The sequence below is a fragment of the Clupea harengus genome, chromosome 23 (assembly GCF_900700415.2).
Source record: "Clupea harengus chromosome 23, Ch_v2.0.2, whole genome shotgun sequence".
Classification (NCBI taxonomy): Eukaryota; Metazoa; Chordata; class Actinopteri; order Clupeiformes; family Clupeidae; genus Clupea; species Clupea harengus.
The window spans coordinates 4,741,307-4,768,806 of NC_045174.1; the positions used below are offsets into that span (position 1 = coordinate 4,741,307).

At 43.7% G+C, this 27,500-nt stretch overlaps 4 protein-coding genes across 31 annotated transcripts in view; 2 read left to right on the forward strand and 2 right to left on the reverse strand.

Annotated features, from left to right (window-relative positions):
* Positions 1 to 1,224, forward strand: part of LOC105903293 (cytochrome P450 4F3) — a 7,974-nt gene extending 6,750 nt beyond the window's left edge. For both annotated transcript variants that reach the window (XM_012831024.3, XM_031560570.2), the window contains 3 exons: positions 1 to 49; positions 150 to 232; positions 559 to 1,224. The exon at positions 1 to 49 is cut by the window's left edge and continues 16 nt beyond it. In XM_012831024.3, coding sequence (XP_012686478.1) covers positions 1 to 49; positions 150 to 232; positions 559 to 775 — 349 coding nt within the window. In that variant the 3' untranslated portion in view covers positions 776 to 1,224. The remainder of the gene's footprint in view (positions 50 to 149; positions 233 to 558) is intronic.
* Positions 1,225 to 1,290: 66 nt separating this feature from the next.
* LOC105903334 (zinc-binding protein A33) lies at positions 1,291 to 4,952 on the forward strand. Its single transcript, XM_012831069.3, has 6 exons — positions 1,291 to 2,179; positions 2,428 to 2,523; positions 2,790 to 3,020; positions 3,116 to 3,138; positions 3,219 to 3,337; positions 3,544 to 4,952. The coding sequence occupies exons 1-6, from the start codon at positions 1,739 to 1,741 to the stop codon at positions 4,077 to 4,079; spliced, it is 1,446 nt and encodes a 481-aa protein (XP_012686523.2). The 5' UTR covers positions 1,291 to 1,738; the 3' UTR covers positions 4,080 to 4,952.
* A 2,448-nt stretch (positions 4,953 to 7,400) lies between these two features.
* dpysl4 (dihydropyrimidinase like 4) lies at positions 7,401 to 20,035 on the reverse strand. Of its 2 annotated transcripts, none has more exons than XM_031561662.1 (14): positions 18,588 to 20,035; positions 15,665 to 15,753; positions 15,075 to 15,259; positions 13,886 to 14,050; positions 13,142 to 13,203; positions 12,726 to 12,806; positions 12,483 to 12,551; positions 12,146 to 12,266; positions 11,641 to 11,797; positions 11,284 to 11,425; positions 10,807 to 10,977; positions 10,126 to 10,305; positions 9,511 to 9,682; positions 7,401 to 8,631 (listed from the first exon to the last, which is right to left on the reverse strand). In XM_031561662.1, exons 1-14 carry the CDS (start codon positions 18,939 to 18,941, stop codon positions 8,540 to 8,542), a joined length of 2,040 nt encoding a protein of 679 aa, XP_031417522.1. In that variant the 5' UTR covers positions 18,942 to 20,035; the 3' UTR covers positions 7,401 to 8,539. The 2 variants fall into 2 exon arrangements, with proteins under 2 accessions (XP_031417522.1, XP_012686487.1); XM_012831033.3 differs by lacking the exon at positions 18,588 to 20,035 and adding an exon at positions 17,726 to 18,118.
* An 83-nt stretch (positions 20,036 to 20,118) lies between these two features.
* The window catches only part of jakmip3 (Janus kinase and microtubule interacting protein 3), a 43,019-nt gene continuing 35,637 nt past the window's right edge, over positions 20,119 to 27,500 (reverse strand). For 13 of the 26 annotated variants that reach the window (XM_042703380.1, XM_031561650.2, XM_042703385.1 and 10 more), the window contains 3 exons: positions 26,985 to 27,026; positions 24,762 to 26,393; positions 20,119 to 21,348 (listed from right to left, as the gene is read on the reverse strand). In XM_042703380.1, the coding sequence (XP_042559314.1) occupies positions 26,337 to 26,393; positions 26,985 to 27,026 (99 nt within the window). In that variant the 3' untranslated portion in view covers positions 20,119 to 21,348; positions 24,762 to 26,336. Of the gene's footprint in view, positions 21,439 to 24,761; positions 26,394 to 26,507; positions 27,058 to 27,500 lie in introns of all 26 variants that reach the window. The other 13 variants (XM_042703402.1, XM_042703393.1, XM_042703392.1 and 10 more) reach the window with 5 other exon arrangements.

Sequence of the window (27,500 nt, forward strand, 5' to 3'; positions counted from 1 at the left end):
GAGTATTTATGGGACTCATCACAACCCAACTGTTTGGCCTGATCCAGAGGTAAGGGACTGATACTGCAAAAACACACACAACCATTGACACGTTTATGTGTTCAGCGTGGATTCAAATGATGACTCTTCTGTGTTTTTCTTCCCAATAGGTATACAACCCAATGCGCTTTGACCCAGAGAATTCAAAAGGCCGCTCACCTTACGCATTCGTCCCCTTCTCGGCTGGTCCCAGGTAAACCTCCTGAACATTGCTACCAAAGCGAACCAGCTACCAAAGCTAACCAGCTACCAAAGCTCAATACAGTTCTGCGTGTCCAATCCTTCATGAAAGTATTACAGCTCACAAACAACTCTGAGTCTTATCTTAAGTGCGACCAGTACTATTTATAATGCCATGTTTAATAATACAGTACTATTTATAATGCCAAATGCTGAGCTAAGTGTTAGACATTTGATAGTCAAAGATTTCGAGATTTATGCGTTTTACAGGACATTCATGACCCTTCATCTAAATGCGTAAGCATATCTGTAATGTTGCTGTCTTCACTGTTGTCACAGGAACTGCATAGGGCAGAATTTTGCCATGGCAGAGATGCGTGTTGCCGTGGCGTTGACCCTGCGCAGGTTCCGACTGACCCTGGGGGCGCCAGAGGTGCGTAGGCTCTACACCCTCATCATGAAGGCTGAGGGGGGGCTACGCCTGCAGCTGGAGCCTCTGGAGCCCCCCCAGTCTCCTTCATCCCCTTCATCCCCTTCACCTCCGCAGACACCCTGACCACTCTTCAGCCCAGTTAGATCACTGAGAACCTGCTCACATTATTGCCACTTGTAGTTTAGGTTGAAAGTCTTCACTTGTAGTGGAAGTTGAGAGAAGTTGAGAGACCTTTGGCCAACATACTACATTTCTGTTCTGTTTTTTCTGAGTTTTCTCTTCCTGAATTAGTGTCTTCCTTTAAAATATTGTGCACATTGTTCCATATGTGTATGGTCCCTTACATTCCACAACTCTGTTTGTAGCATTTGCTCATAATACTGATCAGTGCTTGTAGTAGTGGAATTTGATCCTGTCACTTTTATGCACTTTACTCGCAAATTCCTCTTTCCTGTATGTCATCCATCAGATTGATAATGCATTTAGACTGTGAAGTCAGTACAATGTTAGACTATAGAATGTATTTGAGTAACTTTTGTACTTTTTCAATAAACTGTCTCATTTGAAATGATCATTTTAGAAACCTTGGTCATGATTGGACTCAGATGTGTTCCTGCATTACCATCATGTATTGTGTGACCTGATGATTGTTTAGCACTATAAAACCGTGTCCCCTTAAAAACACAAGGAACACGCAGGGAGACACATCGAGCAGCACATCTCTTGCAGTTTATGCCTCAGTTCTGTTGACCCCAGTCCTTAACATGACTCTGCATTATCTTTCCCAAAACAAATCCTGTGGTGAGCAAGCATTTGCCCAGTCAGTTCCCCCACCAAACTCAGGCACACTCAAACACAAACAGTTGGCGAGATGGCTAAAAATGACTGGCGTATAAATAGCCCACCTCCCATGCAGCAAAGAGGGGGCTTTCCTGAAGTGCTGGTGATTGTGTAAGCGTCAGCAGGGTGGATCACATACAAACCATACAGCGAACAGGAAGACACTGGAACAAACAGGCCGCCAGATCCGTTTAGGTCAGTGCAGCCCAACAGCTAGCTGGTTCGGAAATCGACCAGAACCCTCACATGGCGTCCCCCTCCGAGGAGACCCCTCAGCCTGAAGCCGAACCCGTGTGCCCAGGCTGCCAGGGTCCCCAGCCCCTGCTGCTTCCTTGCGGGCACAGCCTGTGCCAGGCCTGCCTGACGCTATGCCAGGGGGCGCTGGGGCAGGACCAGTCTGGCTGCACGGAGTGCTATGGGAAGGAGCTGCTGAGCACCGTGCTGAAGGGGCTGCTGGACTCGCTCTTCCAGGGCCAGCCCAGACGACCGACGCGCCTGGGGGCCGAAGGAGAGGGGGAGCAGGGGGGAGAGGATGGGCAGAGGGCAGGGGAGGTGTGCGCGGAGCACGGGGAGAAGATGGTGCTCTACTGCACGGAGGACGAGGAGCTGGTGTGTGAGGAGTGTGTGAGAGAGGAGCATGAAGATCATATAACCTGCTCCACAGAGGAGGCCGTGGAGCACTGTAAGGTGTGAGGGTGTGTGTGTCTCTGTGTGTGTGTGTGTGTGTGTCTCTGTGTGTGTGTGTGTGTGTGTGTGTGTGTGAGTGTGCGTGTGCACAGGTGGGTGAGAGAGAGAGAGAGAGAGAGAGGGGGAGAGAGAGAGAGAGAGAGAGAGAGCATAGCCAACAGAATGATGAGCAATATTTATACTGGGAACAAATCTTGTTTTGTCAGTCAGACTTCTATCTCAGTCTGACTGCAAGTCTTTTTCACCAGAGAGATCTGAGGTCTGCCCTGAGGCCCTTGCAGAAGAAGCTGGAGACTCTGAACACTGCCAAGCAGAACTGTGACTGCACAGCAGACCACATCAAAGTAGGATGAGAGGCAATAATTCATTATGCACTTCATTATGCAAATCAAATTCTGTGCAGTTACGCAGAAATCCTAACAAATTAGTAGGTTTTCTTTTGCAGTTCTTTGTGAATTATGTCTTCTGCTAAACCAAGCAGATGAGTTATAGGCTATTTAATAGCTTAAAACATTGAGATTTTAAACATTACTTTGAACATTCCAGTTGCAGCCACATAAGACAATGCGACAGACAAAAGTCACAGAGGATAATGTGTCCTTTATGGCAGAAACAGTCCCAGCATACAGAGAGGCTGCTGAAAGCAGAGTTTGAGAAGCTCCACCAGTTCCTGCGTGATGAAGAGGCTGCTACCACGGCTGCACTGAAGGAGGAAGAGGAGCAGAAGACCCGCACAATGAGAGACAGGCTGGACAAACTGTCGGGAGAGATTGCTTCTCTGATAGACGCCATCAGCACAGCTGAGGAGGCCATGGAAACGGATGACATGCTATTGCTAAATGTAAGGCTAATGTGCACGGTTGGTTCCTAAGCTATTGCCTTATCAGTCCCAGCTGCTACAACTCAAACATGCTTCTTTTTTTTGCTGTATTTCAGAACTATAAGAAGATATCTCAAAGGTTGGTGAGTTGACTCTACGTATTCTTATGGGGTGATGTTTACCTCTGGACTCCACTCATTTGAGGTTCTGTTCTCTTAGAACCCAGTGCACAGTACCTGATCCACCAGAAATATCAGAATCGCTGATTGATGTTGCTCAACACCTGGGGTGCCTTAAATACAGAGTCTGGGAGAAGATGCAAACCATCGCTCAGTACAGTGAGTTGATGGGAATATTGTGTTCCTTTCCTGAACATGATTTTGGTACAGAATGTAATTTATGATGTGTAGACCGTTTACTTTTCGATAACCAATTTGAATCACTTAAAGAAATTGACCAAGAAGATCTAAGTTCCATGCAGACTAGAGCTGAATGTGCTTCCAAGCCTGGATATCTCCTCATCCCCTTCCCTTCTCCCCTGTAGGCCCTGTAACCCTGGACCCCAACACAGCAGACATCTGTCTGTCCGTGTCTGATGACCTCCTCACTGTCCGCTACACAGAGGAGGTGCAGCAGCTGCCAGCCAACCCCGAGCGCTTCAGCTCCTACGAGTGTGTGCTGGGCTCCGAGGGCATCTGCTCCGGCCTCCTCGTGTGGGACGTGGAGGTGGGCGACTGCTCCGAGTGGGCCCTCGGTGTTGCCACGGAGACTGTGCGGCGCAAGGAGTGGTTCCCGCCCAGCCCCGAGCGTGGCATGTGGATCATCTGCCTGTTCGCCGGCGATTACCGCGCCCGCACCGCCTCCAACGAGCCCCTCGCGCTGAAGAAGAAGCCGCAGAGGGTCCGGGTGCAGCTGGACTACGAGAGAGGCCGGGTCACCTTCTCCGACCCCAGTGACAACACACTGCTGTACAGGTTCAAGCACAAGTTCACTGAGACGGTGTTCCCGTACTTCTCCAACACCTGCAAGCGCCACCCACTGCGCGTCTCCACTGGGAAAGTGACGGTCATCACTGACTAAGCTGTACCAGTGCTTCAGTAGGCTCTGTACTCTGTGCAGTAAGTCAAACTAACCAATAGTGACTGTGTGAACTTCAAACAAACAAGTGCTTTACTAAGACCTTTGAATTTGGGCATGTCCTTTACAATAGCAAGACCAGTAGAGCTTCAGACATTCAAAGGGGAATGGTGTGCTTTAAGGCAAATGACATTTGCACAGTCAGGAGGGAAATGTACAGAAATGTAGTTGTGGGATAGTGTTGCCTTTTCAGCACAGTGCCTCTAAGAATGATGTTTAGGTGAGTGGCGCTATGACCTCTGGAATGGAACAGTTTGCTGTGTGCCTTATTCCAGATAGTTGAATAGTGTCATCACTCACATGATATTGGGCTTAGTAAGAGTTTATCACAAAAACAGATCTGAATATCATCAGTGGTCCTGCGTTTGGCTTGAAATGGTGTGTAGTAGTATGTGCTGTGTTTATTGTGTCTGCAACAGGTTTTGTTTTCTGAAACTGTGGGAAGAGATGTTACAATCCTTTCTGAAAGGGGGTGTGTGATGTGGTGATGTGAGATATCATTACCGAAGATGCCGTATACCATCCTTAAGCATGCCACATGCATTTTATGTACATATAGAACGGACAGTGGAAATGTTGTGTAGACACTGTCTGGAACTGACAGGGTACTTCTCTGAATCTGAACTCATTTAACATTAATGGCTTGAAACGAGAGACTAGAATTGCAGAAGTTATTGCATTTTGCACTTTTGCATACACATAAAATGCTGGTGTTCATTACTGAAGTCTCTTTGATGGGTATAATCTCTTGAGAGTGTTATATAGATGTTTTCGACGTTTATAGATGTGACAGAAATAAAGACTTTTTAGACAAAATGTTGCAAAGTGTTTTAGTGTTTTTCCATGCGAAAAGAATGAGGTGAGTAGAAATTAACTATGGTGCCTAGGCCGCCTGTAATCCTACGATGACACGGCACCTGTTGCCACACATCAACCGCAGGACTCCGCTGTGGGTCACATGATTCACACTGGAATGTTCTGTTGATCTGAATCCCTGGCCCGCAGAGCTGCAGGCTGTTGGCACCCAAATGTGTTTTTAACCTTTCAACTCCCCTTGCCCACACATACCAGGACTCCATGCAGGAAACTTGCAATATCGTGCCTGTAACATTATGGCCTTTATAAAGATTACATATACTGTGTCAGATGCTCATTCAATGGGCTCTTACTACAACTGAGTGGTACTTCTCTTCTCTCTATGACAGTGTAAAGACAATGTAAAAAGAATGTAACATCTTTTCCCCCAAAATATACCTGCTTTTTGTCTAGCTGCATGCTATCTGTTGTTGGATTCTAAGCCATTATTTTGGCTTCACAGTGCCTTTCTCATAGGAAGTATGAGCTGAAGGCCCTAATACGTTTCAGTGGTTAGTGGTTTGCAAACCAACTGCTATTCAACTGCTGACTCCAACACGTTTAAGGGAGCAGCATGCAGCTGTGCATAGACTGCAAGCTTAACACATGCCAACATAGCAATTCTACTATGCAAATATGCTGACTAAATTGAGGAATAACACTTTAAGCCCAGAAATCAACAGGATAGACAAAACCTCACTAAACAGTGAAACCAACAAAGCTACGTGTTTCATGGAATGCATCAGAGACTCTTTTCTTTACCCAAACGTCAAGGTGGGTAAAGTCACTTTACACAAGACTAATGAACCAGACAGCAAATATTCTTGACTGTTCATCACAGAAGTTGAATAGGAAGCAGCGAACATGACACCATTACTTTCACGTTAAACTGTTATTAGAGAGAAGACAGAAAACCTAAATTGGGAGGAAGCTACAAGAGATCTAATGATTGAGAAGCACTGGGATCACATGAAGAAATACAGAATGTATGCAGAAACACATACAACAAACTACAGGAAGAGCAAGCACAAGGCAGAGACCAGCCTGGATGATAGACCAGGTTTTAGAGAAAATTGCACAGAAGTCACAAGCATACAAAAAGTTCTTAACAACTAGAGAAAGCAAAGACTATAAGATATATACTAGAGAAAAAAACCAAGCCAACTGGACCTGCAACAAAGCACTAAAGACTTTGACAAAACCATTGCCCATAACAACAACAGAACCAGGAAACGTATAGCAACCGCAAAAAAGAAAGAGAATGATGATTACAGACCAGTAAGTCTTACTAGTGTATGCTGCAAACTTAAAGAGGGCATCATACAAGAACAGCTGATAAACCACCTCAAAAGAAACAACCGACTGTCACCATGTCAGCATGGATTTGCTGAGGGCAAATCATGTACAATACAACTATTAGAATGCCTTAACATCTGGACCAGTACCACTGAGAAGGGCGGGCAAGTGGAAGTCATATACATGGATTATGCAAAAGCATTTGACAAAGTACCCCCCTTATTGACTCAGTTAAGAGGGTGCGTCGTACATGACCAGCTTATCAAATAGGTCTCAGACTTACTACTAAACAGGACATAGAAGGCAGTGGTGAATGGACAGGAGTTCCACAGGGGATTGTTTTAAGGCCTGCCCTCTTTGTGGTGTTTATCCACAACATTCCTTCCTTCACACCACTTCACTACTGAGATACAGACAAACAAGGACAATAAGCTATTAGGGCCTATAAGAAGATCATTTAGCTACATCTATAGGAGTCCTTGGTGGTCCTCTAAAAATCGCTAATCAGATCCCTGTTGGAGTAAGGGCTCATTATTGTATACCCCCGGTACGAGAAGGACAAGAAATCACTGGATAAAGTCCAGAGGAGAGCAACAAAGTTAGTACCCGGATGTCTATACTATAGAAGAGACAGAGGAGACGTAACAGACTGCTATAAACTACTCGACAACAAATATAACATACCTGGCCCATTGGAAAGGGACAACACAAGAACAAGGGGCAACAACATGAAGCTGAAGAAACATCATGGCAAAACCATCAGAAGCCCTTTCTTTACTGAGAGTCCATGTTTAGAACTCTTTACCATCCCAAGTGGTCAAAGTGATATGTCTGAATACATTCAAAAATAGATTAGTCACAATGTATGGATAAAGTAAGTATTATGCATTGAAAAACACAATGTGGTGCAAATCTGACCAGAGAGAAACTTTGTGACAAAAGTGTCTCTGTTTTTTCTGAATTTCTACAGGCCATATATTATACAGAAGGAACTTTTTTCCTTGTTGTCTCTTCTCTAATGCCTGAACGATTTCCTTGATGTGAGCTCATTCCAGTCAGATGGAGATCTACATGCTATATCATCAGATAATATCACATGACAGAAAGCAGCAACAGTTTCCCAACACATTTTTATTGAAGACATGCCTACCATGCACAATAAAGAACAGACAATATATGTACACACTGGCCACACAAAAAAGGTACAAAAAAAGGACCTTTTGACTGGTCCTCATTAAAATGAAAGTTGTTGACAAACACATACAACCTTTCAAATGGCATAGTTGAGGCCAAACAGGTCAAGGTAAGATTGGTCAAGAACTTGGGCTACAAAATGTCCATAATTTTAAACCAGGCCTTGTAAAAATACAAACAGGAGGTTTACAAAGACAAAACATTGCATGAAATAACTAGAAATTAGAGTCAGGTTTAAAAAGTGACTATTTGTTGTTTTGTTTTGTTTTTCACAGTCCTGCAATACTAGAAAGTCATCCAGAGCACCAATTATCTTTAAAAAAAGGTGAGATGTCCATCTTACGCATGAGGAATGATGATGATATCCAACAATAACAGAATCCTATAGGCACCCTTACGACTCCCAACAGGGAGGCCCGGGAAACATTTCAAACGACTGAAATCATGGAAGCAAAACTACAAGACTACAGCCATTGATTTACATCCACTTTTTTTATTTTTCAACCTTTGCTAAGTTTCTACCATTTTGTTAAATATGTAGACAACCTGACTACAGTTGTTATGGAGATTAATTCTGGCAGCTTTTATGATTATTTTCTTTTCCAAATGAGTCCACAATGTAGATACTCATTTAAGGACCGGCCTGGTTGAGAATGAGAGTGGGGACTGAAGCACTTACACTGCACTAGAATGAGTCCAGAGGAAAATAGCAGACAAGGATGAACTGACTGAATGGAACCAAAGCTCTATGCTACTGCTGACTGTATGTTCACCAGAATAAGGTGCATGCTAATCTATGAATGTTTGCACTGAGGAACCAAAGATCTGGGACTCAGTGGTAGGAAAAAGCTATTCACAAACAGGCTATGGGCTACATGAGAGGGGATTCATATGGGTAAGTTACTGTAACGGCCAGTTGGTGTGCACTGTCCTACATGAGATACCACTATGGCTGATATGAATGAATATTGTAAGACTGCATGGAAGTGTTGCTTCTGAGTTACTGTAGGAGAGGTTGATGCAGTTGCTACACTTTGCATGTGGTCACTGCCTATGACTCACGAGAGGGAGGTGATGTTGGACCGACCACCAGGTGGCGCTACAATCCTCTGTGCTGTGCGCCTTGGAATGTGATCATCCATTTGATTTCCTTTACCAGAGAAAGAAAGAGAGGGTTAAGAGACTTAATCAATGATACAATCATGATCTCCAAGAGCAGGACAAACTTGAGGAATACATTTCAACAAAGATGGAGATACACAACCAAGGCTATCCACAAACTGTTGAATGTCATTTTTAAAGTCACTTCCTGGTGTCTAGAATCAAAATGCTTAACTTTGCAAATCTGGCAACAAATTGCATCCACACAATGGCGCTGAAGACTAGCTAGCAGAGAGTAGCCTTTGCCATTGCAATAAGAATAAAAGGACTCCATTTGAGAAATGCATAACTATGACTGAAGGAAAGGAGCATCTCAGGGGTCGGGTGAGTTTGATTTTCTTCTCAGTCAAAGTAACTGAAAGTCATACAGTTCACCGTAATATAAAGGGGAAGTCTGAAATGGCCAGCATGTCCAATTATGCCGCAAAGTTAATTTGTCTTTTCAAATAAAGCCCAGGGATGGATTTAAACAGGGTCAAGGAAAGGGAGATAGACAGAAAGAAAGAAAGAAAGAAAGAAAGAGAGAGAAAAAGAGAAGGGATAGAGTAGAGAGTGGGAAAAAGCTACACGAAGAATGATATGAAGTCAAAATAATGAGATCTCTAGTCTTAGAAATATTTGTGGGGGAAGAGAAAACATTGTGGCGCATTTGATTAAAGGGCTTTAGGCTTTCATCTTTCTCAATCATGGGCTCCAGAGATGCCAAGGTCTGCATGGAGATCAAGCTATGAAGAAAGCGAGCGAGAGAGCAAGAGAGACAGAGAGGCGAAGACAGAGAAAAAAAGAAAGGAAGGAAGAGAGAGAGAGAGAGAGAGATGAGAGAATGGATGGATGTCACACACAACAAGGGTTGTTCGCAGGCACTCACCAGATAAAGTAAATCCTGATTGGTGGAGGTTTCTGCCTGCTGCCAACACAGTCTTCCCTGGACATGGAGGCCCCCTAGTGGTAGGAGTGGAAGGCATAGACTTTGTGGCACTGATGACATCATGGACAGGTCCATCATAGTTTCCTCGTGGAACTCCACGTGCATCTGCCATCTGGAAGAGAGTTTAGTTCTCAGGCGTCTTCATTTCGCTCTCTTACAGCCATGAAAGCAATGACGTCTTAACGGCTTTCATTAAATATGTCTCTCAACATATGATTAAATAAATAATATAAAAAGTGTTATTAAACAAGACATAAAATGTTCAGTTCTGTCCTTTTGTAGGGTCCTCTATCCAGTTTTAAAGTTTTTTAAAGCCTTACATTTTTTTTTTACATTTTCAAAGGCCAACACCACTGTCTTAGTCATCAATAACCCTCAACAACAGTTCTCAGACTTGCTGAGCTAAATATAGCCATTTAAAAACATTCTGTTTCTTCCGCTTACTTTGTACTGTGGTTGAGCAATAGAGGCAGTGTCATCTCTAACAGCCTTTGGCTCTCAGTCGGGTCTATTTACTGTGTAAGGGAGATGACTCAGAACGTCTGGGTGTCTTACCCTGCTCCGGGCCTTGATCCTCTTGTAGACATAGTCAGGGAAGGCCTTCCTGGGGATGAAGCGACCCAAGCCCTCTGTCACGTTGAGCTGGCCGCCCTCCAGGACAATCCTGCCCTGGCTGATGACCACCTCAGGATAGCCGCGGCACTCCATGCCCTCAAAGATGTTCAGCTCAACTGTCTGCAGTGGTCACAGACAAATAGAAATGGAGACTTTACCCCCAGGGTTTTTCAAACAGCTTGCCAGCTCTGCCTTTTGGTTAAGGCAGAAGTCCCAAGTTTGAGAGAATGGCAGGCAAGGCGCAATGCTGTGCATAAGTATGGAAGTGGGTCGTATGGATGTGTGTACGTGTATGTGTGTGTGTGTATGTGTGTGTGTGTGTGTGTGTGTGTATGTGTGTGTGTGTGTGTGTGTGTGTGTGTGTGTGTACGTGTACGTGTGTGTGTGTGTCTGTGTACGTGTGTGTATGTGTGAGTGTGTGTGTGTGTTTTTGTGAGTGTGTGTGTGTGTGTGTGTGTGTGTGCGTGAGTGTGTGTGTTTTTGTGAGAGGTTGTGCCAGTCAGACTCACCAGGTTATGTGTGGTTGTGCCCTTCAGACTCACCAGGTTGTGTGTGTGTGTGTGTGTGTGTGTGTGTGTGTGTGTGTGTGTGTGTGTGTGTGGTTGTGCCATTCAGACTCACCAGGTTATGTGTGGCTGCAGAAAATGTTCTGGCCTCCTTGGTGTTCCAGATGACCAGGTCAGCATCAGAGCCCACGGCGATCCTGCCTTTGCGAGGGTAGAGGTTGAAGAGCTTTGCAGCGTTGGTGCTGGTCACAGCCACAAACTCATTCTCATCCATTTTACCAGTGGCCTTTAAAGAAAAGGTAACCATCCAGTGAAGAAGGTCTCCAGTCATAGAGCGAGCACCAAGAGATGATACAGCATTTTAAAGGTGATTATAGCCCAATAAGCTAGCAGCTAGCACTAAACAGCATTTCACATTGAACGCTGCACAACACACTGAACACTGGAGTAAACGTGTTGAAAACAAGGTCAAATATGTTGATTGTGATACATATATTTTCAGACATTTCATATCAAGAAGTCAGATGAAAACAATCAGCAGTTTGAAACCATCGAGGTCATCTCTAGTCTCTAGTGTGTAAAGGATGCTTACTACTGCCTTGTCCCAAACGACTGACATGCGCTCCTCAATGCCGTTTGTCCCCTCTGGGATGAGAGTAAAGTTGTCCTTTCCAACGGCTTTCTGTGCGGTGGAGAAGGTGCTGTGGGCACTGCCGGTCACTTGAAGGTCTCCGCTGCAAGACACAAACATCACAGCTGTTTAGGGGGGAAAACCTGAGGCAAACTGTTTATCTACCCTTTTTTCAGCAATGGTTTGCTCTGCCAGATCAACAACACTCCTGGACATCAGTTCAGGACTCCATCTATGTAAGCACAACTGTAAAAAAGCAGGCTGATGGAAGGTCAGTGTATGAAGAGTGATTTAGCAAAGGATCTTCCAAGCTCTCACCAGGCCAGCAGGGAGTTGAGGTACTCTGGGGTGCTGGGGTCTTGGCTGAGGGGTGGGGACATGACGAAGGCAGCAGCTTCGGCCCAGTTCTTACTCCAGTAATGGGACCCATCCATGGCCAGGCTGGCAGCGATTGGTTCTCCAAAGACAACCATGCCTGAGGTTCAAATGGGTAGGGAAACTAATAAAATGTCATATCACACCACATACATTTGTAATACATCAGTGAACCCACTGAAGGGAAGCACATTATTTCATGTGACCACTTAGGAGTCCCTTGAGGAATATGAATATGTGCCAATGCAATAATAAAATAAATGTGAAATAAAATAAATGTACTACAGCTACAAGCTTTGGTATCGACAGACTGTGACTTAACAAATAAAAACTTGCCTTTTAAACTTGCTGTCTCAATAAGGGTATTTACGTGGTGATTAAAGTGCTAAAAAAAAGACAGACTCTTTCCTGTTCCTTCATGATGTCATGTCTTGTAAATAAGTCTTACCCTTCTTTCTGGCCTTGGCGATGACATCAGCGGCTTGCCTGCTCATTACTTTGGTGATATAAAGAGGGCAGTTGGCCTGTTTGGCAATAGTGATGGCACGATACACCGCTTCTGTCTCCACCTGGTGGATACAGCGCCTCATTAGATGTCCTTGTAATGTATGAGTTCAGTTGGTCAAAGCAAGTATGTGTCAAATATATTTTTTTAATACAGTCATATGAAATAATTAATATTTGTTAGCCAATACAAAAAATACAAAGAAATAAAATTAGTTCAGGCAGTGGATAGATCAATAACTTGAATGAAGATGAAAGCTACTAAAGAAAATGGTGTCTACCTCCTCAGGATGACTCAGCACATGTCCTTCAGGGCCAGTGATACCGAGCTCCAGAATCCTCTTTTGCTCCTAAACACCACACACCACACACCACACACACACACACACACACACACACACACAACAATGAGGCTGAAAACTAGCCAAACGTAGTTGGCCATTGTAATAAGAATAAAACGACAAATCAAAGCCGTAAATCTTACATGCCAAAAACGCCATCACACAGTTTAAAGAGCTGCTCACCTCCTCTACGATGTCCCCATTCTCTGCGTGCACCTGGGCAATGGCCCCCATATCTCTCAGAAGCCCAAACACTTCATAAATCTGTAGAGAGAGAATCAAAGAGTACTGCTGATTATGGCTCATAGAGACGGTAGGCACAGTGCTGATCTCTAGATACAAGGCTACCCTTCCCCTGCAATTACAGGCCACCCTGGGAGGCTAAGTAACACTTCTCCAAATTACAGACCACGAGTCAGCTCTGGTGAAGACCTTATACAATCACCAACAAGCTATTTGTATGGATCACAGGTGCTAAATATACAGCTGAAACTGGATCACTCACATCCTGGGATCAAGCTCTTGGCTTATAAAAGCCTTCAACAAACAATAGGTCTTAATGCAGTGTAATGGGATGACATCATGTCAGTGTAGTTTACCTGGCTGTCCGAGCTCTGGTACTTGTCCTTATATGCCATGAAGAGTAAGAATGAGTTCACTCCTGCGTAAGACAACCAATGAGTACCATATGAGAAATAAACATTAATATTGGGCTATGATACACACAATCACTGCTGAGTGAGACAGCGAGCGAGCGTCTCTCACATGGGCATGTGTTTCTATGTGTGAAGGTGTGAATGTGAGTGTGAGTGTGAACTGAAAGTGCAGACTAGATTAGTGGCTTTAAATAAAGCACATCAAACTGAGCCCAGGAGGACTGGCACACAAAGCACAGAAACTACTTTAGTACCTACAGATTAGTATAGTCTTTACTCACAGGAATGTTTTATACCTGAAATGAATTACTTGTTTTTTTCTATTTTTCTATTCTACCTTTCCACCTATAATCAAATACCTATATAATAATCACCTTTAACAGTACATATACATTCTGTTTTGATTTAATTGATTCTAAATTATTTGATTATTTAATCTGGTTCTCCTTTTGTCAGTGTGAGAGATCAGGGTCAGTGCTGTGGCACTGTAAAACATGACACAAAAGGGCATACACACACCGGAACTGCACTCAACTGTATTAAAATCAACTGCAGCACTGACTCCATACACTGGATAAGGACTTCATTGTATCACATTCTCTCTCTTTTACCATGACCTTATCACCATGACACTCTTTCAGGGCACCAGGCCCAGAGAGACAGATGTGGATGGATGTTGTGGGGCACCTTTGTCCTTGACCAGAGCCTCCACCTCCTCAGTCAGGCCCTCATGCCAGCGGGTGATGTCCATGTGCAGGGAGTAGTCGCAGCAGCTCCTAACGTCGGCGATGTCCCTCCACTGGTCATACGCAGCCAATAGGCTGGAGCCCGGCTCAGGCAACACATGGTCGACTGCAGGGGAGTGGGAGGGGAGGGTGGAGTGGGAACAGACAGGGACACAGCTCAGCAAGCATAGAATTGGGTTGTCACCTCGAATGCCTTCAAACACTATGGAGAGGACAGCTCCCGGAGTTTGGGACAGCAAAACAAGCCCTAAGTTAAAGTATGTCATATTAGCATGAAATCTCATTTACTTCCTCACTGGGCAGACGATTATAAATGGACCACAAATGCACTATTGGACCAATCAGTCCCACTTAACCCCTAGATGCTGCTACATTACAACTGGCAAGGCAGTCACATAACATTTTATATAATATTTGACGAGAACCAGATCTTCAGTGAGGCACAGACACAGTGGATCTACTCTCTCTTCCACCATATAAATGTCTCTGCCCTTGCAATCTCTTACAGGCTGTATTAATGACACCGGGCAAATAGGATTCCACTAATGATTTTGTCCTTCTGTTTTTCACTTCCCTGAAGCTCCCTGAAGCTCTCTGTTATGTGTAAACCTAAAAACAGCATCATGGATCACATGGAATGATCAATTCATTAAGAGCATCTCTGTCATTGCAGCTGACAAGGTTATTTTTTTTTACAGAATTCCTTGTTACAAAACCTCCAAACTCTCCCCAAATTCCCCCACAGTCTGACCCCCTGCTGCCAGAGCGGGCGCTGGGGCTGCTGACTGGGAGAGGGAGAGGGAGCGTGAGGGGCCGTATGTCTGAGAGGAGAGAGTGTGTGACAGCGCAGCGGCGTGACCTTGTTTCAACTGATGTAACTGCAGCAGACAGCCACTCCTGGAGCCCCATGCTGCCGCTTCACCAACTCTGGGCCTGGCACAGGGGATGACAAATGACATCCCCCACCCCCCACTCTGCATCCACAGTCCCGCTCCCTCTCTGCTCTTCCCTCTCATCCTCTTTTCTGTCCTCTCCGCCTCATCCTCCCTTTCATCCTCTCATCCTCTTTCATTCCCCTCCCACCGCCCTTCCTCTAGTCTGCACAGTGGGGGCTGGTAAAGTGGACGTACTGATCATAGTGGTGCCCCCAGCCAGCGCTGCCCGAGTGCCATGATAGAAGTCATCAGCGGGGTTCATGCCCAGGTGAGGGGCCTGCAGGCTGGTGTTCACATCTATGCCCCCTGGTATGACTATGTGTCCATAGGCATCCACACTCTTCACCCCTCCGGGCACGATGAGGTTCTCCCCGATCTGCCTGGAGAAAGGAGAAGCAGGGGCTGATATTAGTGGAGACTAACCTGAGGGAGTGGTTATGGAACATTTAAAACCATTTGCAGAATAAGTGTGTGAGCAGCAGTGAGTGTGTGTGTTGTTCACTACACAGATCCAATCCCCCCAAAATAACACTTTCAGTAGGCTGCCTCACTCTTAATGTACCTAAACATCCCTCTGCTGTTGACTGGAATGATGTTGCTGGGGCCAGACTGTTTGAAACAGATTCAGCTTTATACCTGATAGCAGTAGCAGTAGGAGTAGATTGTAGTGCAATGTAACAGTCCTCATTTCACAGTTAAGCTATTTTAAAACTAACAGCGACCTGCTTTTTTTTTTACACATGAGACATGAGCCTGTGGTCTCAACTACCCTTAACTTTACTTACTTGATGAACCCATCCTCAATGTAAATGTCTGCGTAAAAAGACTGGTCATCATTGACTATCTTGCCTCCTTTGATGATGAGGCGGTCGCTCTGAAAAACAAGTGTACAAACAGCAAACAATATTAAAAAGATGATAAGTATACTGTATATATACCAACAAACACTGACTTGCGGAGTGCTTAATGAAAATCAACTGGAGAAAAGATACAGCAGAAACGACTAAAGTATTACAATCCTCATGAATTTGCTGATGATGTGAGCAGAAGTAGCCAGCAAAGTAATAGGCAACAGCAAACAAAACTTTACCGGTATATACCAGTAGGCCTGAACCTGTGTTTTCCAGTAACAAGGTGATAGACACTTCAGAGGGTAATAATCTGATTGGGATACAGTTTAAATATATTTGGTCACTTTTTTTTTTTTTTTTTTCTGCGATGTTCTTGGTCATTTATATTTTTTTCTGTATCCTGGTTTTCTTCCTCACTTTGCAGCGCCACTTAAGTTGGCAAAGATAGTCTAGCATAGGTCTTTGGTACAGTTAATGTCCTCTCTCGTTCTCATGCTGTATGTTACGCTATTTGCCGACATAAATGACTCGCGGGCATCCGCTCAGCCGTGGCCGATGATTTTTCCCGCATCAGCGACACCCACACACCCACCCTAAGCGCCACCCGTTACCACTTTCTATCCTCTGGCACAGAGCCACGGCTGGCTGCTGGGAGGGTCGTTAAGTCGATCAGCCATAAAAAGAAAATATAGATACTGCGCTTCTAAAACGCTACGTGTATGACCAACTATGACAACGAGTCAAAAATAAAGAAACTAAACAAACATAAAAACACCGACTTAAAAGCTCAAAAATACATAGCGGTCGAGATGTTTCGAATAGAGGCAGCAATATAGGCTACTTAAGAAGGATTTTGAGACTACGAGTTCCAGTCGGGCATTGTAATGATACACGCTACAGCAAAGCATGTCACGTAACTTGAAGTGACAAATTCATACAGGAAGCTGAGAGACCAAAGGGTGTTGCAAACACGCCCCGTGAGAAACTCAGAAATGAAGAAATCAGGATGGCAGGCTGGGGAATCATTTTAGAGCACACTCAGGTTTTAAAATAAGCCCAGCCAAAAGATTTGATCAAAATAGATCTTTTTTGAAGGGCCTATGGAATGTTTCTTAACTAGGCTATAGCCTGTCTTGCTTTTTGTTTGTAGAGGACAAAAACATTTGAATCCCCCTTTCAGAGCAGGGAATGTGGGTCATCTCGGTACAGTAGCAGGCCGGCCACTGTGTTAAATTGTGTGGAAAGGAATCGGATTCCTCTTGTCCGTGTTAACTACGCTCCCTTCCCTGAATTAGCGCACTTCAGTGGTCGGCACAGATGACTACGGAGTAGCAACGGGGAAACCACTACACTGGTAGGGTAGGGCTGCTAGACGAAACGTCTGGGCTGAAATATCTGAACGGTTGAATGGTTCTTACCTATAGTAGCCTAGACTATCGGGGCTAGTATCTGCAGCCGTGATTTGCTTGAGACTGCTCCTTTGTCACAGCCTAGGCTATTCACCACTGTGGCGTTATAGCTTATGCTACCACGAGAATCAGGGAGCGGTCTCATGGATTGATTCTTTTTCGAGAGCATAACGTGGAAATAAAATAATACGAAGCAGTAACCTTGCCTACCCATGAAATGTTTTTAGTCGCGATGAAACAATGGGCACAGTTTGGATAGCAACCGCTGCTGGTTTGTAAAACTGCAGCCCGCTGTCAAACACGAATAAATTAATAGGCTGTTATGCAGACTACATGTCAGTCTAATACTAGTGTGCTGTACCAACCCTATTATCGAAAAGATATATTCTGGTTCTGTTCCATAACAGAGGCTAAGCCTATTCCTCGAGTCACTGCAGGCTGTTGCTTGAGGCAGGATCTCTCAAAAATCCAATCAATAAAGTGGAAGAAAAAAACACTTATTTCCGCGTGTGCATTACAGTTTATCGCCGATGTTTCATTGAATTAATCAACTACTACACTTTAAGCCGCGACAATGGCTGCTTACCGTTAAACGAGGGATGTTCTTCTTGCCTTGGAAAGACATGCCGGCCGGTTCGGGAGGAGCTTTGATTGCCGAGTTAGGAAGACACGCGAGAATCGGATAACTGTAAAATCAGGACAGCTCACTCACCAGAATACTGCAGTGTAGACTATAGCATGCGAAATATGTAATTAAGGGGTTGTTGGGTATCGGAAATAAGATGTTTGATTTTTATTGCGTTACAATCGAAGAGGCCACCGTAGCGCTACGGAGCCGACTCCCTAAACAATATAGTTCCTCGCAAACCATCTGTCTGTTTAGTATTCCAGACGCATCCTACAGGCTAATAGCGGAGCGACAGGCCTTAAGGGGACCCTTTCGGCCACACCAAAGACACCACCAGGGCCACAGGCAGGTCATGGTAATTTAACGGGTCTTCATGAAAATAAATTCCAAATGATATTACTGCTCATAAGAACAACACAATGCGTCAGAAAACGCTTGAATTAATGAACAGCTAGCCAACATAAACAAATCAGCTTCAATGTCAAAAGTGGAACATATCTAAATGTGACGCTGAGCTCAATAATGCTTGGTGTGAATGGAGTTGTGTACGTGTAAAACACGCAGCAAACTTTAGAAGATAACGGCAGCTGATCACTTTACATAAAAAAAACTCAACAGTTTTACAAGTTAATGACTTTAGAAATGAGTCGTATGTCTTTGATTCATTTTGTGTTATCACAGGAAGACACAAAACAAAACACTACAAAACAACATATTTCCAAAGCCATAGTCTGCTATAGACTATGGTCAAACTTGTGTAATGAGAACATGATGTTAACACATTTGAATATCTAATTTTGTAACAAATATTATGGTCTACCTCACGTCGTGCGTTATGAAGACGTTTGGGTCCGGTGGGATGCACTATGGACTGACTCTGAGAGCTTGCCGCAGGTTGAGGTCGGTTTGGAGTGTGGCTGATACTGGAGAAGTCGCTCCTGACGCTCCCGGAGTCACTGAAAGTGTCAGAGTAGCAGTCTGCCCGACCTCTGGTAATCTTTCGCGCAGTATTTGGACTGAACGATTCAAAGTTCAGCGTTTTATTTTCGTATGCTCCCTCGACATTGCAAAACATGCCCCCGAATTTCACTCGTGGTTTTGGACTGTCTGTCCCAAGTCTGGAAAATAGAGAACCCTCATCGTCATCTTTTTGAAGAAGCCTCCGTTCTGCCATTGCGAAAAACGTATAGAAACTAATCTCTACGTAGATTACAGGCTTATACTAACACAATTAGCATAGAATATCTCCTCTGCCTTCACTGTGTTGCCTCAAAAGTACAATGAGTTGGCTCCGCAGAAAGTGAAGACAGTGTAGGAGCTGTCCAAAGGGGAGGGGTGCTGAAAAACATTCGTTCAGTGACCGCCAGTCAAGAGAACCTATCTCCATACAGGCTGAGGTCTAAAGCGGTTATCTATGCACTTATATAAACATTCCTTAATCCTGAAAAGTGTCTAAGAAAAGGGATTTTAACAGCCCTCACTACTCCTGCAGTTAACTCCTTAACTTCTATCCTGAATCCTGAGTACCGAAGTAATGATAACAAAAACAAATGGAATAGCCCAGAAAGCCCTGCAGTGACTTGTGTGTTAACTTGTGAGAAATTCAGGTCACACATGAAACGGCACTGGAAGAACTGAACTTTGCCCGAAGCAGGATGATGTTCATGCTTCCATGAATGAGCACATCATATCAGTTTCAGTTAGTCTGCGCGCACTAGTAGGATTCACTCACAACCCTGTAGAAAGCATAACGGTGAAAAATGTCCTCAGTTTTGCACCACAAACCTTTAGAGTGCTTTTAACGCTTTAGAGTCAAAGGCACAAGGTGTTTTATTATAGATGGGAGGGGATGTTTTCTCCCCTTAGTGATATATATATATTTTTGTTAAACAGAAGGTAGGGAATTGTTTACCATAATACATGCAACATTTGTGTTACCAATATCTGAAGCAATAATCTACCACACCAATTTAATGTCACACAATTATGCAGTTTGAATGTTCTAGGTTGTAGGTTCTAAAATGATGCCTTCCACACATATGTGCAACACAGGAAGAGAGGTGACATTGTACTTTCAAAGTAGTACTGTAGTCTGGTGTCTGAGGAGTCATCTCAGTTGATTGTGTATTCTCTTCCACCTGGTATATGAAACTATGCGAAGGTTTTGTGTAATCCAAGTGAGATTATACGTATTTAGCAGATTTGCATATTTCTCAATTAAGCAAAGAAATAATGATAGTATAGGGATAGAGGGGTTCAGGAACAGCCAGACTGTTCACAGAGTGAACTGATCATTGGAACATGGACAATCAGGAGTAAACAAATAATAAAAACTGTCAAAAGATTTGAGGTTGCATCTATAATAAACATATGATTTATTAAACATTAATTTTATATTGTAATTAGGTAAAAATACTTTGCAGAACAAATAAAGAAAATCATAATTACTGCCACGGAAGCCCTAAAATGTGGCATCACTGAACAAAATAGATTGAATGATAAGCAGTGTGCTGTTGAGTAGATGATGCTATTAGATCCTTGGTAACTAAAAAAAGTGCTCTCTGATAAACCTTTGCTGTCTTTATATGGCTTCCGGCTAATCAGTACCAGTAATCAGTGAGTGTTAAGTTGTCACATGTTAGTCATCTACTGTCACCCAGCTGAACACACACACACACACACACACCCAGACAGACAGTGTAACAGGTCAGCAGATGTTGCGGGGTAGAACTGAAGCCTCGCTAAGGGTGTTTGTAAACTTTGGCACTTTGTATGCTATCTTTATGGTTGTAACAAGATACATAATGAATAGTGATTGGGTAAAATCATACGACAGTTTTGCTTTGCTGGGCCTAATGTGGCATCCTACCGGTCAGGAAGCAAGCTGGCGTGGAAACAGTGCCACCACCATTACATGCAGACACACACACACACACACACACACACACACACACACACACACACACACACACACACACACACACACACAAACACACAGTTTGAACTATGACGTAAAGTGCCAGGTTTATTCCTTTCACATTACAGTAAACCCTCATAGAGCAAATCCAGTTGCTTTATTTTAATGTAAAATAAATGTGGTGGACAGTTAAAAAACATATTCCTAATAATTATAAGGCTCCATTAAAATAAAATCATTGAAATTAAGGCATTTACAGATATGTGTCTGCATAGAACAAACACATGGACATCGCTGAAGTTCAGTGCAAAACATAACAAACACACAGATCATAAATAGTCACATCTTGACTGATTACCACTTCTAAATGGACTTAGACATGTTCAGGTATGGTACATCAGAAGCAGTCCTGGTAGCGAGTGTGCCAGCTGTGTGTTTGAGACGCTGTGGTGAGCGCCGTCAGGACAGGTAAAGATGCCTAAGGAGGCGGGGGGATGAGCCGAGTCATCATTGAGTCACGTGTGGAGAGGTGCTGCAGAGGATGCAGAGAGGGAGTACGGTGCTGAGAGGGACAGAACACCTGGCTGTCTGAGAACCCCACGGTGGAGGAGCCTCAGCCCTGGAACAGGACAGGACAGAACCCCACGATGGAGGAGCCTCGGCCCTGGAACAGGAGAGGACAGAACCCCACGATGGAGGAGCCTCGGCCCTGGAACAGGACAGGACAGAACCCCACGATGGAGGAGCCTCGGCCCTGGAACAGGACAGGACAGGAGAGACAGAGGGTTACAAGTCAGGGAAAAAAGGGAAAGACTACACATCCACAGAGAGTGGACAGGTCAAATAGAGTCTATACAGTGACCATATCATGTCAGTGCAGAGGAAGTATCCTAATAGTATCTATGTTACGGGCTAAATTTATTCTGGTAGGTTGAGCCCATTACTTATTGTAGACAATTCTAACAGAAATTCTGAATTCTGAGCTGAAAAAGAAAGTATTTTGCTTTATCTCACACACATGGCACTCCCAGTGCTGACTAAAGGGACAGTCCCTCATTAAGCCCCCACGGTCAGCCAAAGACAGAGCTCAGGTTGCCCAGGTACACCATGAGAGGACGCTCCATGCACAGAACTGTGTGCAGGTGCAGGGCAACACCATGGTGGGCATCTCTGTTTGAGAGCCCATCTGGACGAGGCCACAGGAGTCCAGAGAGGAGGGTGCTTAGGCACCATATGGCCTGTGCCCCCAGGGGAGAGATCATCCCAGGAGAGCAGACTATTCAAAACAAACTCACAACCATCCCTGCAATTGAACCGCAGCAGACTGTGATAAACTCAGCTTAACAGCCTGGACAAATAAGGATTTACTCACCCACAAGGATAACACATAACTCAACCAGGATAATGCATGTACCATTAAAAAACCCTTCAGCTCTCAAAATACATACATGATTTGAAATGTAAGACATAAAGAAAGGACAGTCCTCTCTCAATCAACGTGTCATGTTTACTGTGTACGAAACAGAAAGACTGTTAAGGTGTCATGTTTAATAATGTGTGCAATACAGTGTGAAACATAATGCTGGGGCATAAAAGCAAGCGTACACATGTTGCACACATACACAAGCTCAGCAAAACCTCCTGGGACTGGCTGGCACACAGCAGGAAGTCAGAAGACATAAAACATGTTTAGCTGTGCTATGAATCTGTCTCAGCTCATTGACACAAGTACAGACCCTTTTGTGTTGTAATTCTGGTTAAATGTTCCTTAAGGGGGCTCTTTGTAGTGTGAGTGTCTGTAAAAATGCCTTGACAGACAGTGTGGCTGTTAAGGAAGCTGTAATGAGCTGCACTGATTGAAGTTTACTCATTTGTGCTGAATCCACATTAAACGCCAATATGCAGTTACTGCTTTGCATTTTGGTGTGTCTGTGTGTGTGTGCGTGTGTGTGTGTGTGAGTGTGTGTGTGTGTGTGTCTGTGTGTGTTTGTGTATGTGTGTGAGTGTGTGTGTGTGTGTTTGTGTGTGAGTGTGTGTGTGTGTGTCTGTATGTGTTTGTGTATGTGTGTGTGTGTGTGTGTGTGTGTGTGTGTGTGTGTGTTTGTGTGTGTGTGTGTGTCTGTGTGTGTTTGTGTATGTGTGTGTTTGTGTGTGTGTGTGTGTTTGTGTGTGAGTGTGTGTGTGTGTGTCTGTATGTGTTTGTGTATGTGTGTGTGTGTGTGTGTGTGTGTGTGTGTGTGTGTGTGTGTGTGTTTGTGTGTGTGTGTGTGTGTGTGTGTATGTGTGTGTGTGTGTGCGTGCACTGGCAAAGTGATGATGCTCTAAAGTGACTAACCACCCAAAATCCAAGAACACTAAAACTTCACCACTGGGGATCATTATAATGAAATATTTGATCATATTCATCAAAGTATTAATAACTTAGAAATCAGCCGATTGGGAGATTGTTGTGTCCAATCAAGAAGCTAATCCAAAGGAATTTAGCTATCTCCTCTTGTGACACAATTTTCTCTGGTATGGTTGCATATTATCAAGCCATCTGTCCTCATTGCAATGTCATGCTGTCATGTATTTACACCCTGTTGACTCCCTGTTGGACACTTTGCAGGTAATTAAGTGTCATGGGAGGTATGTAAGACCTTCAACAGGGTTGGGAAGGTTACTTTGGAAATGTATTTGGTTACAGATTACTAGTCACCCTGTTAAAAATGTAATAAGTAATGCAGCTATTTGAATTACTTCATCAAAGTAACTTATTACATTTCATTACTTTTTGATTGACAGATGAGAGGCAGTGCCAATTCAAACAACATAACCAATCAAAAACCATGGTCAAAACTGGAGGACATCATGCCACATGAATGGAGCCTGGTCTAGACCGTGAAAACATACAAAGCAACAAAATGAATGTTGTATTCTACATATAAACTTTAAAGCTTTTTTACAGAAATTAATTTATTCGAATGTAACCCCTTTGTAATTACCAACATTTTGATTAATAACTGTAATTGAATTACATATTGGAACGGATTACAATTTCCAATTTAATTACATAAATCCGTTACACATAACTAATTACTCCCCAACCCTGGTCTTCAATATATTTTTTTGCTACAAGCCAGCTAGAATATTAGCAGTACTTTTTGCTTACACACATACATGCCACATGCCACTGAGACATATTAAGTACATTTTGATGTGAGATCTTCATGTTGAAAAACTCTGGAAGAAATATATGGTTGTGAGGTATTTAACAATTTAATATAAATTAATTAGGGGTATTTAACCATTGAATGGATTATTTTAATTTTTATTGAATTACACTATTCTGGAACCATATGTTATTCATCCCAGCTGCTACTGCTCCTATAGTCTATCTCTTTGGTCTGGAGTTGTATGGTTCTACAGCAGTACTGAGCCACTGACAGCCAACAACCTTTTCCTGGATGAGATTGGCTCTATACAAAGCCCCAGATTTAAGGGCTGTGTTGTTTTGCTCTCTCAGATTTGCAGAAGACTCTGCCTCGCTGCAGGGGCCCATTGTAGGAGACGCTTGGAAGTGCTGAAGAATGCCCTTTGGTGCAGACCTATATTTCACTGAGCAGAGGCTTTCACTGACAGGCATATGCTTCAGCTCAGGCAAGGGTTGGGGATTTCATTTGGCAAACAGCATAAAGATATGTACAAAAGTCTAAGACCACATAAATACATAAAAACAAAACAAATAAACAAAAACCCAAATACATTAATTAGAAGTATTAGAGTATTAAGTTAAAGGAAAAACAATAAATATGCAGATAGATAGATAGAATGAGATAGAGAGTGAAATAAAGGGAGGAGAGGGAAGAGGGGAGGAAAGACAAAGAGAGTCCTTGGGTCTTTGGGACTCTCGTTGGGACAGATGGGACTAATCAATTGCCCATCATTGGTCCACATTCACACTGGACCACCTCCAGCTGAGATCCAGCTCCATGATACAAGTAACATGGATATCATTATACTCCAAGTGTATTTTATACACCAGACACAATCTGTTTCCCATTTCCCCTCAGATGATGAGGTAAGGAGAGCACTAACCTGCTGACAGGGACAGGGAGAGTCCTGCTGTTGCTGGGGGTGGACCCTGCAGGCCTCAGAGAGTGGACGCAGATGTTCCCTTTCTGCTAAAATGTGTTAGTATGACATAGGATTGACAAGACATCATATTATATGAACACTTTTCTGCGTTCCCTTGTGTGAAGATCAGCACAGCTATGGTTCAAATATTGGAAAATCTGGGAGAATACAGGAGAAATGTCCTTTGTGGCTCTTTCCTAATGTCTTGAGATTTAGTGCCCCCTACTGTCTGAACACATGTAACTGCTGAGGTCAGACATTGCTGTCTCATCCTGGACTAATTTAAGCTACATCTCAGGATGACAGTACCTGGCTTAGATGATAGTCCATAGGTACAAGTCCAAGGTATATCTTGTTATTATCAAATTATACCTTTCTAAATATATACTGAAACAGCAAGTTATAAAACTTAACATAAGATAACACAGCATGAATAATGTTGTCATTAGAAGGAATCAACTAGTGCATCTGACAATACATATAATAATTGTTTTGAAAAATATATTCACAAAATCTAGAAAAGATGTGTACATGGTAGGCTATATGTATATGTGAATGTGTACATCCCCTTACCATTTAATCTGGCAAGCACCAGAGCTCTCTAAGGTCCTCTGCTAAAGCATGCTGTGTGTTCTATGGAATAGTTCTGCTGATATTTCCAGAAAGGCTGTGTGACAAACACCAGTGCAGATGAATGGACCTCACCACAGTCTGTAGCCTGAGGAGGATGTAACAGCCTAACAGCCTGAGGTTGGAGCTGCATCTTCAGAGAAGCTCACCACCAGTAGAACCCACCCACGGACACACACCCACCACCCCCAACCCTGCACACCTTTCACCGCATCTCTCGCATGGGCCTGACCAGCACCGGGTAACTGAGGTAAACAGACCTGCGGACACACTGTGGAAAAGATCAAAGGAGCTTTTACTTTCATTCCCTCCAACCAGTGAGAGAAAGAGATACATAGATTTAAAAAACTAGAGAAAGGAACAACCAGGAGAAAAAAAAACAAAAAAAAACATTGTCTTTTTTTCAGGTTTTCAGCTTCTCCTTTGAGAAATGTATTTTTCATCCCTTCAAATTAGAAAACAAGGACAGGTTCAGTTCCACGGTTTGGCTTTAGAGTTTTCGTAGTTGCAGTAGAAGAGCTGGTGGCAGCGAGCTCCTCAGAGATTGGCAGCGGTGAGGTGCGCTGCTCCTGTCACAGGGACCCTCTTGTAAACAGTGGGGGCAGGGTTGCCATGGTAACACATCCATTTCTCAGGCTTCCACAGGGAAGCAGCCACCAGCACTGCCTGCTTAGCAGGGAAAGAGAGAGGGAGTGCTTCAATTTAAGAGTCCTTAAATTCCACATGCACCAAATGTGAAACGCCGTCCAAAGCTCTTCCCAGTAAAAAAAAAAGGGGCCTCCTGTTTTGTCCCTTAATGAGCACCATAGTTCAGTAGCTGTAGTTCTCTGTGCAACCAGTATCATGTCTTCAGTATCTGTTTGTGTCTCAGTCCAACAGTCTATAACATCATACTCCACATAAGGGTCAACCAGCTGTGGCTCTTTCATCAGAAACATCAGATAGACAAAACAGCCTGCACCCCTGCAGATGACAAGAAAGAGACTTGGTCATGGTTCACTGGCGTAACATAACCAGAACAGTCATTCATGATGGCCTTACATGTTGCTGGCCTATTTAGAAGATCTTTGCACTCACGTTACATTCTGTCTTCATAACCTTGGCAACATCGAGGTTATGTACGAGGGCAGTGAAAGGTAGAGACAGCCATTTGTGAATTTTGTAAAAAACTAAGCCCACATTTACATGGAAATAAAAGTGGTACGTTGTTTACTGAAAACACTCTTGTCTGTTTCACTGCCTCTGGCTCTGTAATAAGGCATACTACAGGAGGAAACCAATGAATGACCTCCTAAGGCCTCCCAGCCAATAAGGACAATGATCTGCCTGTCAATCATGTCACGGCAGTGCAGCACAGTGCATGTGGGGCAGTGGCACTGGGGAGAACACTTAAGGGAGAGGGTGTGTTTGTTTGGCTTTGACAAAATGGCTGACATCCATTAGTATGGCTGACACAACCATTAATAATTGTCCATTGTTTTGGAGAGAAAGGGTATTGGCTGAAATATGAGTAAACTCCAAGAAAGACCTGAAAGGTTAGTTCTGCACACCCACCTGATCTGGCTGGCCGGAGAAACTACGACCAAAGAATGAAGGCTAAAGAGAAGAACAAAAATAAAAATAAAAACTGAAGATGGAGCCAGAAATGAAAAGAAAAGAGGAAGTAAGGAGGAAGGGAGAAGAAAGAGAGGGAAAGAGTTGTTTCAGTCAGACAGAAGTAAAGAGGAAAATCAGTTGACAAACTCTGAGAGTGTATTTAAATCCTCTGACAATGAAGAGAGGCACAGTGACTAACACACAAGCCATCACCCGAGACAGACTGTCATGGTTCAGAGGGTTGCTGGATTAACATGACAGGTACATGAGACTCTTGGCGAGGGTTTTGTAAATTTCAACTTGATTTTCACTCAGCCTCAGACACTGGGTTACACACAGCGGAGCAGGGATGGTTTGGGTATTTGCCTGAGAGTAGCTGTCAGAGTCATGCTATTTTAGAATACCAAATGGTTCCCAATACATTTTCTCATTGTTCATTTTTTTTGCACTTATGAAAATGCAGTGTACACATGG

Coding starts and splice junctions, on each gene's coding strand:
- LOC105903334 (XM_012831069.3), top strand. CDS start 1,739: ATGGCGTCCCCCTCCGAGGAGACCCCTCAGCCTGAAGCCGAACCCGTG. Junction 2,180..2,427: donor AGGCCGTGGAGCACTGTAAG/GTGTGAGGGTGT, acceptor CTTTTTCACCAG/AGAGATCTGAGGTCTGCCCT. Junction 3,139..3,218: donor TATAAGAAGATATCTCAAAG/GTTGGTGAGTTG, acceptor CTGTTCTCTTAG/AACCCAGTGCACAGTACCTG.
- dpysl4 (XM_031561662.1), bottom strand. CDS start 18,941: ATGGCAGAACGGAGGCTTCTTCAAAAAGATGACGATGAGGGTTCTCTA. Junction 15,260..15,664: donor ATTGAGGATGGGTTCATCAA/GTAAGTAAAGTT, acceptor TCCTTTCTCCAG/GCAGATCGGGGAGAACCTCA. Junction 12,807..13,141: donor ACCAGAGCTCGGACAGCCAG/GTAAACTACACT, acceptor CTCTCTCTACAG/ATTTATGAAGTGTTTGGGCT.